The 15,057-nt window shown below is 34.6% G+C and overlaps 1 protein-coding gene across 1 annotated transcript in view; it reads right to left on the bottom strand.

Moving 5' to 3' along the window:
• LOC143205256 (uncharacterized) overlaps positions 1-15,057 on the bottom strand; it is a 67,456-nt gene that overhangs the window by 38,441 nt on the left and 13,958 nt on the right. The window contains exon 3 of the mRNA XM_076418440.1: positions 10,611-10,670. Coding sequence (XP_076274555.1) covers positions 10,611-10,670 — 60 coding nt within the window. The remainder of the gene's footprint in view (positions 1-10,610; positions 10,671-15,057) is intronic.

Below are 15,057 nucleotides of genomic sequence, written 5' to 3'. Positions count from 1 at the left end.
TTAAGGTATTCATAAAATACGATAAACATTGATGAAAAGGCGCCAGAATAAAACTGGGCGAATATATAGATGGATGATTCTACTTCTGAACCAACTGCCTCATTATATCGAAATATTGAACTAGATATAGACTATGGTGTTAATTCACATTACAAGTCGACAAATTATCAGACAGAAGCAAGAAGTGTAAGTCCAAAAATTTTAATATTCCCACAAACTCTCAAATACCTGGCTCACCAGTAATACAATTTTCATTATTATAAAGGACGTGAATTATAAATGCTTTCAATATATGTAGCGGTGTCCTTCTTTTCTCTTGTCTGTTCCACATCTTTCTTGCAATTTAGTAAAGTGATTTTGAATAAAGTTATTCCATTGGACTGCGAAATTTTAATAAAAGGCATTTTAATAAAGCACAATGTTTCCTGAACAGAATCACACAGAAAAAACCAAAATCCCTTACTTAGTGTCCAATTTGGAGTCTGATCTCCTGGAGAGCATATACGACATAATTGGAAGCAAAAGCAAGTTAGATTGATGAGCATATATGGAGGGACAATTGAAAAGTCCCCAGCCTACCATAGAAAAACACATTTGTTTGCAAAATTAGTTTTTTATTCAACATAATTCCCTTCAAGTGTGATGCACTGATTTTATCGACTTTTCGATGCCATTTGTGTAGTACTATTTGTCCTTTGCTTTAAAATAGGCCTCAGTTTCGGCGATCACCTCTTCGTTCGACGAAAATTTCTTAGCAGCGAGCATTCTTTTGAGATCCGAAAACAGGAAATAGTCGCTGGGGGCCAGATCTGGAGATTACGGTGGGTGAGGAAGCAATTCGAAGCCCAATTCATGGATTTTTGCCATCGTTTTCACTGACTTGTAACACGGTGCATTTTCTTGGTGAAGCAGCACTTTCTTTTCCTTCAAATGCGGCCGTCTTTCGGCGATTTTGTCCCTTAAACGATCCAATAACGCTATGTAATAGTCGCTGTTGATAGTCAATGAAAATTATTCCATGCGCATCCCAAAATACAGACGCATAAACTTGCCACCCTACTGTTGCGTTTTCCCACGCTTTGGAGCGGATTCATCGTGTGCTATCTACTCGGATGATGGCCGATTGGACTTCGGAGTGAAATGATGGAGCTATGTTTCATCCATTGTCACATATCGACGCAAAAACTCGTGTTTACTACGCCTGATCATGTTCAAACACTGCTCCGAATTATCAACTCGTTGATCAGAAGTGAGCTCGTGCGGCACCCACTTTGTACAGAGTTTTTTCATACCCAAATATTCGTGAATTATATGATGTACACGTTCACTTGATATCTTTCGGGTGTCTGCTACTTCATTCAATTTCAATTTACGGTCATTCAAAATCATTTTGTGAATTTTTTAAATGTTTTCGTCGGTAACAACCTCTTTTGTGCAGTGTTCGGAAACTCGGCATCAAGCCAAGTTTTTGCTTCAACTGTGTTTTTTTCCCTTCAAAAAGCAATATTTTATCAACACGCGAAATTCCTTTTTATCCATTTTTTCATAATAACTAAAGTTGCTTCACTCAAAATGCTATAAATCACAAACTAATGATCCGACAGCTGTCAAATGTATACACGCATCTTTTGAAGGTTAAGGCTATCTAAAAAATATATGGATTTAATTCTAGTAGCGCCACGTATGTGTCAGGTCGGGGGCTTTTCAATTGACCTGTTAGGTGCAAATAAACCACGCCCATTATAGAGATGAATCAAATTACTAACAAGTACGGACATATCAGAAAAAACAATAGGAATCTTGTGGATGGATTGATAGAATGGTTGAAACGAATCAAACATCTAAAATATATACTACTAAATTCGTTCGACACACCTAGTAAATATATACGATATAAAATAAATAAATTCGAGACATTCGAACGATTGTGTCTAATCGTAACCTTCCAAAAGTATCCTTGAATATATCCTGGCGGGAGATACTGACAGTCCCACCCTATCTACAGATAAACAAGCATCGAAAATTTTCCGCGGCCCAATATTTTAAAAATATGACACCGAACACGTCTATTTACCAATTAAACGAACCAATAATCGGAGAAAAACTACATTAATAGTGCCGTAAAACTTTATTGACATCGTAAAACAATGCCGAAAGCCCGACATTTCCAACGGCAACACATTTATTACCGTCAATATCGCTCGCATCGACGCGACGTATATTTAGAAATCGCACACACACACACAACACAGAAGAAAACAATTAATTCGACCGCCATCAAAATTTGACATAACAAGTAAACGGGTACGGGCTCGGATCGCCATTGGAGCCTCTCCAACTAGGCCTGGTGTTACCCATTTACCGGCTGGTAGTAGAGGGAAAACAAATAAATATAAATCAGCGGCCTAGAGATCGGGATTTTAAGATTAGCCTTCAATAAAGAACAGAAAAACACACCTTGCGAAACAGATTTCATTTTCGTTCGATTAATTTTCATCCTTTATTTATAAGTTACTTTTTCGAAGGAAATTATTCAGAGTTTCCCATTTACCATTACTATCAAACAAATTGATGGATTGGAATGGATACAGGATGTATGTATTTTTTTTATAATTCTTCGTCCACAATCTGCCCTATTGGCAATAAGTATTTCTTATGTCTATATTATATATACATGGCATGTAGAAAATCACTTCATTAAGCAATCTTCTGTATAAAATATTATCTTAATTAATTAGTCTTATTCTAAAGCTTATTCCAAAGTCTACATATATCCAGTAATCAGATCAGGTGGTGTTAAACGTTTTAGTCTACGCACTTCAGTATCACGTCGCATATTTAGCTGATTAGCGAGTATATTGGGATGCACTGACACTCTTTCGAAGTACTTCACACAAACACGTTGAATTACACTCGTTATAGGTTCTAGAGGAATATCGCGTTGTATCACTTTATTTGAAATATAGTACGGAGCATCAACAATGGCACGCAACACCTTATTTTGGGACCGTTTAATGATGGATATATTAGATTTGCTAGCAGTACCCCTTAGTTGAATTCCATATGCCCAAATGTGCTTGAGTATAGACTCATACAGCAATACCTTGTTATCTAATGATAACAACGATTTGCGCCCGATGAGCCAATACATTTGATATAATTTTAGTCCCAGTTGTTTCCGTTTAGAGAGTATGTGCTTCTTCCAGGTTAGGCGTCGATCTAAGTGCATACCAAGATATTTAACATGCTCTGCTTGGGGAAGTTGACGATGATTGATATTGACTGGTGGACATGTTCTTCTACGCAGGGTAAACGTTATATGCGTGGATTTTGTTTCATTGGCTTTAATGCGCCATGTCTTCAACCATAATTGTATTTGCTCCAGGTGGGTTTGTAGGTTTATTGATGCTGTGATTGGATCTTCATGGGATGCTAAGCTTGCTGTATCGTCTGCGTATGTTGCCACAGAAGTTATTTTTGTGATGTGCAGATCAGCCGTATACAGAAGATACAGTACTGGACCCAGTACACTGCCTTGCGGAAGTCCTGAATATATGGGATTTAATTCGGTATGTTCATCGCCTTGATTTACAATAACATGTCTATCAGTGAGATTTTAGTAACTCATAGTCCGGATGAGGGAGAAGTTTCTTTAGTTTAACCTGCAAGCCCGTATGCCATACTTTGTCAAAAGCCTGAGATATGTCTAGAAAAGCAACCGAACAATATCTTTAGGCATTTAGGTCAGCGTTTATTTTGTTTATAAGTCTATGCACTTGTTCTATATGTATGTAAATAAAAACAGAATTGATTGTGACCATATTGGCAAAAGCAGTATGGAACAATAATACCCCAATGTCAAAAAACGCACTCCTAATATACACCAAAACAAACGAAACTAAACGAAAAAATAGTAATAAAGCAGAGCTCCAGTTCAAACATCAAGATTTGTATAGTAAAAGGGGAGTGGACACAACAAGACAGCGAGAAGACTAACATTATTTGCTAAGCAAAAATATACCTATAAATTACCAATAAAATATAGAGCTATAAACATAATAACTTCAAGAGACATTGTCAATGAATAAGTGGTCAGGGATTTAAACAGAAAAACGCCAAAAGGGAGCATAATAAAACTTACTACGTATTCAGCCTTTCCAGAATAAAGTGTTGCGAATCATCGTCGATGCCCCATATTACGTCTCCAATAAGCTGATTCAGCGCTACATCCCCATAGGACCCATAACGAGTGTGATTCGAAGTGTTAGTGCGAAGTACTCTGAAAGACTATTAGTGCATCCCAATGCACTCGCCAAACAGTTTGTAGCGACCTTGAGGCATGTCGAATTTTACATCGTGGAATAAGGGTCTACAAAATACCCAGAAATATAATCCCAGATGTTGAACACGGGCGGGGTGCCAGCAGCGCCAACTAGAACCCGACAACGAATAGCTGGCTTCAACCCCGAGACGTTTATCTCGGATGTTATTGAAGGGTATTTCGGTCATTCAGTGCTCAAACCTCGTTTGGTTTAGACGTGCCACCATCGACTGCCCAAGTCTCGTCTCCAGGTAACACCGGTGCCATCCGTTTTATTATTTGTATTTTTCACATTTTATGTAGCCAATAAATAACGGTCACATAATGTAAACACCACAGTTTCATTTCATTTTACCTCCATTCACCGAGCCACATCATTTACCCTAAAAGTTAAATGTGCGCGATGACAGTGTAGTGTGTAGGCTCAAGTGCAAACTACCACACGAACTGATTAATAGACACATATATTGAGACTTAATAATCTCTAGAATAAGTTAGAATAGTATCTGGAATAACATTTAGATTATAAGTTCTACAATAGGTCACTTATTGAAGCAAGCGATCTTCTACATGTCAGGATGGTTATATTATATAATAGAAATCATATAATAATACTTATTGTTCACGCGCAGATTGTTAAAGTTCTAAGAGATTAAAAAAAAAACGTATTCAGCTTACACCACGATTGCAATATGTGCCCATACATTCGAAGATTATGCAAATTGTTCAAACCAAATATTGAAAAAAGCAACGTATCCCCACTGACCAATTTAGATCTATAACACTAGCCAATTGACAAGAACATAGTATTACAAATATTAATTTGTTTTTAATGTTAATTATAATTATAATTATTGAACTATATTTCTAGACGCTGCCCAATGTACCAACTTTGATAAAGTCACGAATGTCAGACCCTCAAATCCTACATTTCTTATCTTCACTTCAGAATAAAATACGGTGATGAATATTCTTGTCTGAAACTATACCATGCGAATGTACCGTAAAGTGTTCTTGACCCAACACTCTACTTACCATACTTTATACCACTGATATCTCTAAATGTGATGGAGTCACAATACTTACATTTGTTGTTGATACTGCCATATTCAGTGCAAGTAACAATATTGAGACAATTGTAAATAGATTACAAACAGCTGTGAATAATATTTCTAAGTAGATTAGGAAATGACAGATAAAATAAATTTCTAAGAAGTTTACACACGTGGACTTTATATACAAAAGTTATATTATCTGCCAGTATAACTGGTTCTAGAATAATTTATATGCAAACACGACGAAATACTTGGGCGTGGCCCTGGATGATAAGTAGAAGAAACTGAATGAAATCCTAAAACTGGAGTTCCAGAATATTAACAAGGAAACATTACTAGCAACAATTAGTTATTAGTAATATGTGTCTTGTAACAAGAAAGAAACAATTCACACAACAGTGACAGCTTCTAACTATGAAAATAAACAGGTGCATACAGAGAATTCACTGCATCTTGAAAAGGGATCCTAATTATCTCTGTTTTTCCCAAAATCAAAAATATTAATATAGAGCACTATAGAAATATGCTAATTGCTTTTTTGTGATTACTATTCAAATATTTGGGTGTGGTTTCCAACTTTATTTGACCCTCTAAATTCGGTAACGCATTAGTCACTCTGGAGAGATTCTTTGTCCAGTGTATCAAAATATATATAAATATATGCCTCAACGATAAAGTCTTAAACAAATAGAACTATATTGCTAACATTGAGTTATGAAAAATACCAAGTTAATACCAAGCTAGTTGTAATAGCAATTTTCTAGAAACAATCAAAATTCTACAGAATCAAGCAACGTATGAAACCTGCTTAATGTTATCATTAAAAAGCAAATATCGAATCCACATTCCTCTCCTCATCACAGAAAATAAAATATATCGAGAATAAAAGAGAAATAAAAAAATGGGATTATTGTTCAGGAAGCCAACAACAAAATATTCAGGTCAGATACTGTCTACATATAATATAGTTTATTTAAATTTTTCTTGATGAAACTTTGCTGAAAGATATACGGCTCGCGACCACAGGACTTGTCGGTTGGTTGATATAGGACTCTGACTCCAAATAACCTCAGAAAAATATAACACATGATCAGGGTATGTGGGTATGTGGCACAGCATTGTTGAAATATCAATATCATCAAGTTTTGACCGAAAGAACAATATCATGTCGCGATATTCAGCATGGCCTCAAGTCATTTATACTGTGGATGCATTAGTTTTCAACAATTATACGTGAATGTATCAAGATGAGAATTTGCGTATATTGGTTTATGTTCAATGAAAATTATTCTCAATACTAGCACTGAAACAACTGGTTATTCAATGATGTGTGGGATTAGCATCACCAACTAATCCAACCTTCCTAAATTTTTCAATTGTTCTCTTTTAGTGTTGGAGAAATTTAAGATATATGACCCGAATTTAAGAAAACCCGTCTGTCATAAACTGTTTTTTAAACCAAACCAATTAATGATAAGTATTGAACAAATAACAAAGACAATTAATAAAATAAGAATATAGCGTACGTAGGGATGCACAAGCTTATCGAATTTTTAGACGATATATGAATATTTCTGTTGACCTACATATTTCAATATTTTTTCTAAAAAAATTAAAATTACTTTTTAAATATTTTAAAAATATTACATATATATATATATATATATATATATATATATATATATATATATATATATATAAACTTTTAAAATTAAATTTTTTTGTTTATTTTAAATATGTTTAATCGATATTTTTGTTTTCCGATGTTTTTCCTAACAGTTGCAAAAAATGTCGATATATTTAACAAGAAGTATCGATATTATTTTCGATATTGATTTTTAACCACAGCCGACGTCCCTATCGTTCGAGGGCTTGTTAATATACGTTGGTTATGTAAAACAATTGAAATTCTAACGACACGCAATAATCAGAAACCGAAATAATTTATTTCGAATGTGACAAATTGTTTATATATTCGAGACAACATCAAAGCAAAACGATAATTAATAGTTTGTAGTGCGAGAGAGCGTGTTTCGTCAACGGATTGAAACACACGTCTTGATTTGCAGCCAAGATTCATTCACTTTGTCAGTTGATTAATTCGTTTACGCTTTAATCCCATTAGAATCAGCGCAACAGTCAACCTGTTGAAGTGTGAAGTACAAGCGCGAGAGATAACGGAACGAAAAAAACAATAATCTCGTTAAAAATCCGCAAGCGACGAGATATCAGGTTACATTTCTAATATTTTTTCGCAATGTAATTAAAAAGAAACAGGCAAATTAACATAAATTATCAGTATTTGCTTTGTGACATAGTAATTAATTTCAAATTAAACACACCTTATGTTATCTGGCTGATAAAAATTCATGATAATGGTGGGCCAATACCGTACACAGTACAAAGTGGGGCAAAACTCCCGCTACTATTTTGATTCCCTATAACTTTGCTCAAAGAAAAGATAAGTAATTCTGATTTTGATAAAAAGTTTATTTGGTCTTTACGTTTTTTTTTCGTTATGATTGAAAAATTATATCGGCTAAATGGTGATCGGGATTCGCTATGAAACTTTCGGCTCCTTTTAAGGCATTTTTCATGACATCCTGCAACATCTGAGGCCGAATTTCTTGAATTTCGCGACGAATATTGTCTTTAAAATGTTGAATCGTTTGGGGTTTATTCACATAAACTTTTGATTTTAAAAACCGTCATAAGAAAAAGTCTGGTGCTGTTAAATTCGAGATCTGGATTAGAATTGGCACTTCGCGAAATTAGTCTTTGTAGGAAAACATCATTCAATAATTGAATTGTTGAACGAGCTGTGTGTGCTGTGGCCCCATCTTGCTGAAACCACATGTTTTCTAGTCCTTGCTTTTCCATTTCAGGCAGAATAAAATTTCGAATCATGTCTTGGTACCGTTCAGCAGTAACAGTAACTATAACACATTTGTCATTTTCAAAAAAATAGGGACCAATGATGTTTCCGGCATGAATACCACACCATACAGTTGTTTCTAGTGAATGCAATGATGTTTCATGAATTAATTGAGGATTATGTGTTCCCTAAAACCGACTGTTCTGTTTATTGGTGTGGCCACTGGGAAGAAATTGGACTTCATCGCTCATTATCAATTTAGACGAAAAAGCATTACGAGACGTCCGTTGTCTTTCAGAATGAGGCCTGTCTGCTGTCATCACATGACCAAGATGGCGCGCAATCAAAATGGTAGCGTAGCTTTTGCAACACTTTAACGAAAGAAACTATGTTGTTTCATCAAAGTTGAAAAATTCAGTTCAAAAAATCAAAGAAAAAATCCCTCTATGGGATCAAAATTGTAGAAGTACTTTGCAGTTACCACAAGAAATGAAATAGTGTTTATGTAAGACGGCTAAAGTCATACAATATTCTGCTTATACAATCTTAATTTATAAATTAATTTGTTACTACTGTTCTGTTGTACTTGCATCAATAAACAAAGAATTTCTTCGAAATTAAAATTAAATTAGACTACTTAAGCTAAAAATAAGAGTAACAATATCCAAATTGGTATGGTTTGGTTCGCTTCAACCTTACATGTGCGCTGTTCAATAGCTGTATTGCTTCAACGTTACTGTGATTTAGTAATCTTTATTTGTATTAATGCGAAATCTTGGATAACTGTGTAGAGCCTTTTAATTTCGAGGTCAGTACACATTTCTTCATTAGTTACGTAATGATAAACATTGGTAATTAGCCGAAGACATTCGTTTTGGTAGCGTTGGATTACTAGTCGATTTTATGTTATAGTGCAAATTCATATTTGCACGTCATAAGTTCAAATAGGCTATATTATTGACTGATAAACTAAACTGTTTGATCTTAGGTCAAACAAGAAAGTCCACAAACTTGACAAAAATATTAATATAATAATATATAATATACTATACAATATAATATACTATATAATATAATATACTATACTATATAATATACTAATATAATATAATATATAATCATACACTTACAAAGATCTCTGGTTCGGTTACCAATTTGGGGACTGAAGAGAAAAAAGAGAGAAATAATCTGTATGTGGCTTTATTTTGTCCATTTAAATTAAATATCCATCAAAATCCAAGAATCCAAGGACGAAGCAATATATAAATGCCATAAATGAAGGATTCACCGTACTGATACCGTTATTCAATAAGTTTGGGGAAGAGAGACCGTAATTTTCTAGAAATTAGAAATGAAAAATAGATTTGTACGTACAATCCGCAGATCTCTAGATGCTATTACCGTAGCAATTTTCTGTTTAGTCTATAAAATACACGTGTACAACTATTCTCTACCACTGTATTCGCCTGATCAAAAAGATTTTTTCCAGATGAGTTCAACCAGAAATCAAATGATGCTAAATCTGTCGAATAAGCTCAATGTTATATTTATAATTTAATTCACTGATTTTAGCCATGTTTTTTCTAATTGTGTGATCAGATGCGTTATTCCCTTTTCCTCTCTCCGCGGAAAAGTTTCGGTGATTATAGGAAACCAACCAATGTCTGATTTAAATAAAACCATAAATAACATCCCAACACCAGTCAAATAAATGCGATTATTCCAATTGGCACAGCCAACCGCGTTTTTTAATTAGTAGAAAAAGACCATTAGCCGTAATAATTAAACCGATAAAAATTAAAAATAACAAGGTAAATTATTACCCGTAAAAAATCCATTATAAAACGTATACTAATGGTTCGGATGAAGATATTCGCGACCATGTTGTTTTTTTTTTTTCGCTACTAATTCGTACACATATATATGCAACTTTCACTACGCCCGTCTTTGTACGTTTAATCTGCTCGGTTGTGTACGTCCCAGTTTTCGGTACTACTTTTGTGTTTCGGCCAAGATGAAATCGCGCAGTTTATTTTCTCCTTTACCAGTACCAAAAATACAGATTCCGAATAAATTTTACTGGCATCCATTGCTAGCGTGTAGTAAAAGACATACATTTGATGAATTACAAAATATGGTTATTTGCTGTTTAAATTTTAACAATAACTGATTTGAGAACTGGTTGGAGACATCAATTCATAGTTTGGAAACTGTATGTAAAAGCCACTGTATATTAAAATACAAAAGGCGAAAATATTGTTGAGTTATAGCCTCGGTCCTGATCAAATTGATACATTACATAATTTGCCTCCCCCAATGTCATATCTACAGAGGAAGATTGAAAATAATTTTGTCTTACCCCCAGATATACAGGAATAATCTAGCGGGAATATCGCAGACGTATGGGCTAGAATCCTACCTGCAACAAAAATAATAACATCTGCATTAACAGTGATTCAGAAGAATGTTTCTAGGATACAATATAATATGAAGTCAAAAAATACTGTGATGTCTATCCATATATCTTTCACCAAATTATAACTGGCAATGGAAAAATAGATTCAATAACATATGCGCATTCTGATGAGGACTAAATATTGTTATACGAGGGTCACTATTTATATTTCGGGAATTGGCAACATTATTGTCATGTGAGTCCATCTGACGGATCCATCGTAAAGTTTGATAAGTTTGTAAAGTTCCAAGATAAACCAAATTCAACAAAAGCTGTTCGCGCACGAAGCACTTCAAAAAAATGGTGGCCTGTTTCTTCGGCAAAACTGGTCATATTGCAACAGTGCCTCTAGAGGATCGTTGAACAGTAAATTATCTTTGGTACACAACCATTTGTTTGCCAGAAGTCTGAAATAAGAAAGCCAGTGAAATAAGGAAAACAAACAAGGGGCGCCGGATTGTTCTTCATCATGACAATGCGAGCTTTCACACTCCGGCTCAAACAAGAGAATATTTGAGCACTCAAAACATCGAATTGATAGGTCATCCGCCGTACAGCCCTGATTTGGCACCCAATGACTTCTTTTTGTTCGCATCCGTGAAGAATAAACTGCGTGGTCAACGATTTTCATCGCCCGAAGAAGCTATTAAAGCGTTCAAGAATCATATTTTGAAGATACCTCATTCAGAATGGAATAAATGCTTTGAAAATTGGTTTAAGCGTATGCAAAATTGTATATGGACCATGGTGGCGAGTACTTTGAAAACAATAAAAATATATTCGCAGCTTAACTTTTTTTTCCTATTCCCGAAATATATATAGTGACCCTCGTATAAGTTAATATTTGCTCAGCATTATTATTACTTTATTTATAGTTGAATTTTTTGAGACAATATCATTCTTCACTCGAAAATATATAAAATATTAAGCATTTCTTTACTACTTAATGTAACTAGGTACTATAATAACGTATGTAATATTTTGTAATACATTTCTAATATGTGCACACTATGTTTTGTTATATTTTAGAGTCTCTTTTATACTACCTAGGGTTTATCTGGACTGGACCACGGTCCTCGACAATAAGCCTACTGACTCTTTCGTGTCGTCTCGACCGTTGCTCCAAACAAGCTGGCTTACGTTTCGCCGAAGCGTGAACAAAACATATTTTCAATGCGTTAAAAATGTCTGAATTTGTACCAAGTAAATTGCAATTGTGGGAAGTTTTACTATTTTAAATAAAAATTGAAATTAGTTTGAAAAATAAGGAGGCTAAATGTTATCAAATGATGTGTGACACTATAACAACCCTGCCCATTGGTTTCAACATGGTTAATTCGGAATTCTAAAAGTGTTTTTTTTATATGGAATAAAAAGAGCGTTTGGACAACTAAAAAAAAAGTGAAGTCGAGGACTTGAAGTCATTAATCGATGAAACCATCAATGGGGATCACTATCGACTACAATAGATGAGTTTGAGCTGAAAACTGTGCGAAAATTGGTCGGAATACGAGCAAGGATACAACCAAGTTATTCTTCATCTTGACAAAACTCGACCACATGTTGCAAAACCCGTGAAGACATACTTGGAAGCATAGGAAGATCTACCCCACCCGCCGTATTCTCCAGACTCCTTGCTCTTTCTGATTATTACTTGTTCCCTACATAATGAGTCGTGACCTATCTGAACGGCGCTTCACTTCATACCAAAAAAAATCGATCCATTCGCGGATAGCCTCAAAAGATCATTCTTTTGAGGTGCCCGCTATCGATGCGATGGGCAATACCTTGAATAACCTACATTGTACAGATTTTTCACAAGAAAATTTTTTTTCAAAGTTATATATAGCTTTAAAAGATAAGTAAATAAAAAATAAATAATAATTTAGAAATTCTGTCGATATATACGTAAACGATGAGAATCAAGATACAAAGATTAATATTTTCTATATATGCATATATAATATACACCCCTGAATCTGTCCCTTTTTGTTATATTTTAAACTCTTTTTTCTACAAACTATTGTTTAATGGAAACTACCATTCTAGGAAACATTGGGTGTTGATCAGTCTGACGAGAAGACTATATCTTATTACAAACAACATAAATTAAAACTCGAGAGGCAATCGAACTCATGACTGTTCCATAAGTAGGAGAATCATTTTGAATAGAATTTAACATATTTCGAATCAATCTTAACTTTTCAGCGGGTGATCGATCTCAATTTAATCTCTTATCTAATATCGATCTCTTATATAATCAAAACAATTAGCAAGTATTTCCTAAATTATATTTGTGAAGAGGTATCAACTATCATTTTAGGAATGGCAAAGTTACTCTTCATTCGACGAAAAATTCTTCCCAGCGAGCATTCTTTTGAGATCTGAGAACAGGAGAATACGGTGGATGAATGGATCGTTTTCAGTGACTTGTGACACGGTGCGTTATCTTGGTGAAGCAGCATTTTCTTTTTCTTCAAATGCGGCCGTTTTTCGGAGATTTTGCCCTTCAAACGGTCCAATAACGCTATGTAATAGTCGCTGTTGATGGTCCTTCCTTTTTCAAGGCAGTCAATGAAAATTATTCCACGCGCATCCCAAAATACAGACGCCAAAACCTTGCCAGACGACTGTTGCGTTTTCCCACGATTTGCAGCGGGTTCATCGTGTGAAGTCTACTCGGATGACTGTCGATTGGACTTCGGCGTTAAATGATGGTTCAAACACTGCACCGAATCACCAACTCGTCGTTGTTTTTGGTCAAAGCTTTCTCATACCCAAACATTCGTGAATGATATAATGTACACGTTTAGTTGATATCTTTAGAGAGTCTGCTATTTCATTCAATTTCAATTTACAGCCATTCAAAATCATTTTGTGGATTATTTTAATGTTTTCGTCGGTAACAACCTCTTTTGGGCGTCCACTGCGTTCACCGTCTTCGATGCTCATTTCACCACGTCTAAACTTAGCATACCAATCCTTGATGGCTGATTTTTCTGGGGCATTGTCCGGAAACTCGGCGTCAAGCCAAGTTTTTGCTTCAACTGTATTTTTCCCTTCAAAGAGCAATATTTTTAAAACACGCGAAATTCCTTTTTATCCATTTTTTTTTTCACAGAAACAAAAGTTGCTTCACGAAATATGCTATAATTCACAAACTAATGATCCAACAGCTGTCAAACTTATACATGCATCTTTTGAGGGTTAGGGCTAACTATAAAAGATATGGATTTAATTCTAGTAGCGCCATCTATATGTCAGACCGGGGACTTTTCAATTGATCTGTTAACAACTCAAAAAGGTTGGTCCATCAGCAGTCCAATTTATCTTATTTCGAATCAATTTTAATTTTATAACTGGTGAACGATGTCTCCTCGTCGATATTTTCATAATCTTGTCAATATTCCATCATCCCATTATTAATCTATGTCAAAATAATTCGATTTGTCATCAGGAAAAGAATCCGATAGCAACTTTCTTGAATAATGGTTAATCAGGACGTGGATCATGAATGCGTGGGTTTGCTTGAAAATCGACAAGCTGATAAAAACGCTGGCGACGACAAGTCTTGATCAAATCCAAGCTGAACTGAATGTTAAAGCAACCAATTATAATTACCTCGGCCGGTGAATATCAATGAAAGATGATGATATCATCGAGCCGCTGGAAAGTTGCGTTAAATTTAGCTCGACGCAGACTTTCGGGAGGCTCATTGCCTTGAATATGTAGAAGGAACGCGAGTTTAACGCCGATCAAAAATCGCGTGAAGCTTCCACCACTACATGGCATCATTCTACACGCTTAAACCTTTTAAATTTGTACCGCAAATAGTACTTTGACATCTATACAGTCTTTATGAAACGTATGTTAGAAAAATACGTAAAATTTAAACCAGTAAATTGCCTCTACAAATCTGTACAATATTAATATTTTTATGTTTCAACCATCAAATTCGACTTCCTTAGGTAATGGAAGAAAAAAAGTTGAAAAACCCCAATCTAGCTCACAATAAAACACGCACGAAAGCTTATAGATAGGCGTTCGTATTTCGGTAATCTTTCTAATCGCCTAAGAAGTCCTGTTCATCAAGTTTAAATGTTAATATATTGAAGATTGTGTTGGTATTTCTGGTAAGTTTTAAATATGTTTTAAATACCAAGGCAGATGATGTTTTTTCAACGTATAATAGACACTAAGTCACGTTTATTATCGAACCCAATCCCATTTCTTCTTTAAGCTATATAACTACTGTTCATTATAATTTAGTGTTGTTAAATTATTTTTTTTTAGATAATCGTTTAATTCTACATAATTGTATTGGTATTTTTAATCATTTATTAATATATTA

This window comes from Rhynchophorus ferrugineus, unplaced genomic scaffold, assembly GCF_030347505.1.
Source record: "Rhynchophorus ferrugineus isolate W39M unplaced genomic scaffold, kcgeb_rfMv2 rfM11, whole genome shotgun sequence".
NCBI lineage: Eukaryota > Metazoa > Arthropoda > Insecta > Coleoptera > Curculionidae > Rhynchophorus > Rhynchophorus ferrugineus.
Note: the sequence above shows the minus strand (reverse complement) of the source record. Positions and strands in the feature narration are given on the sequence as shown.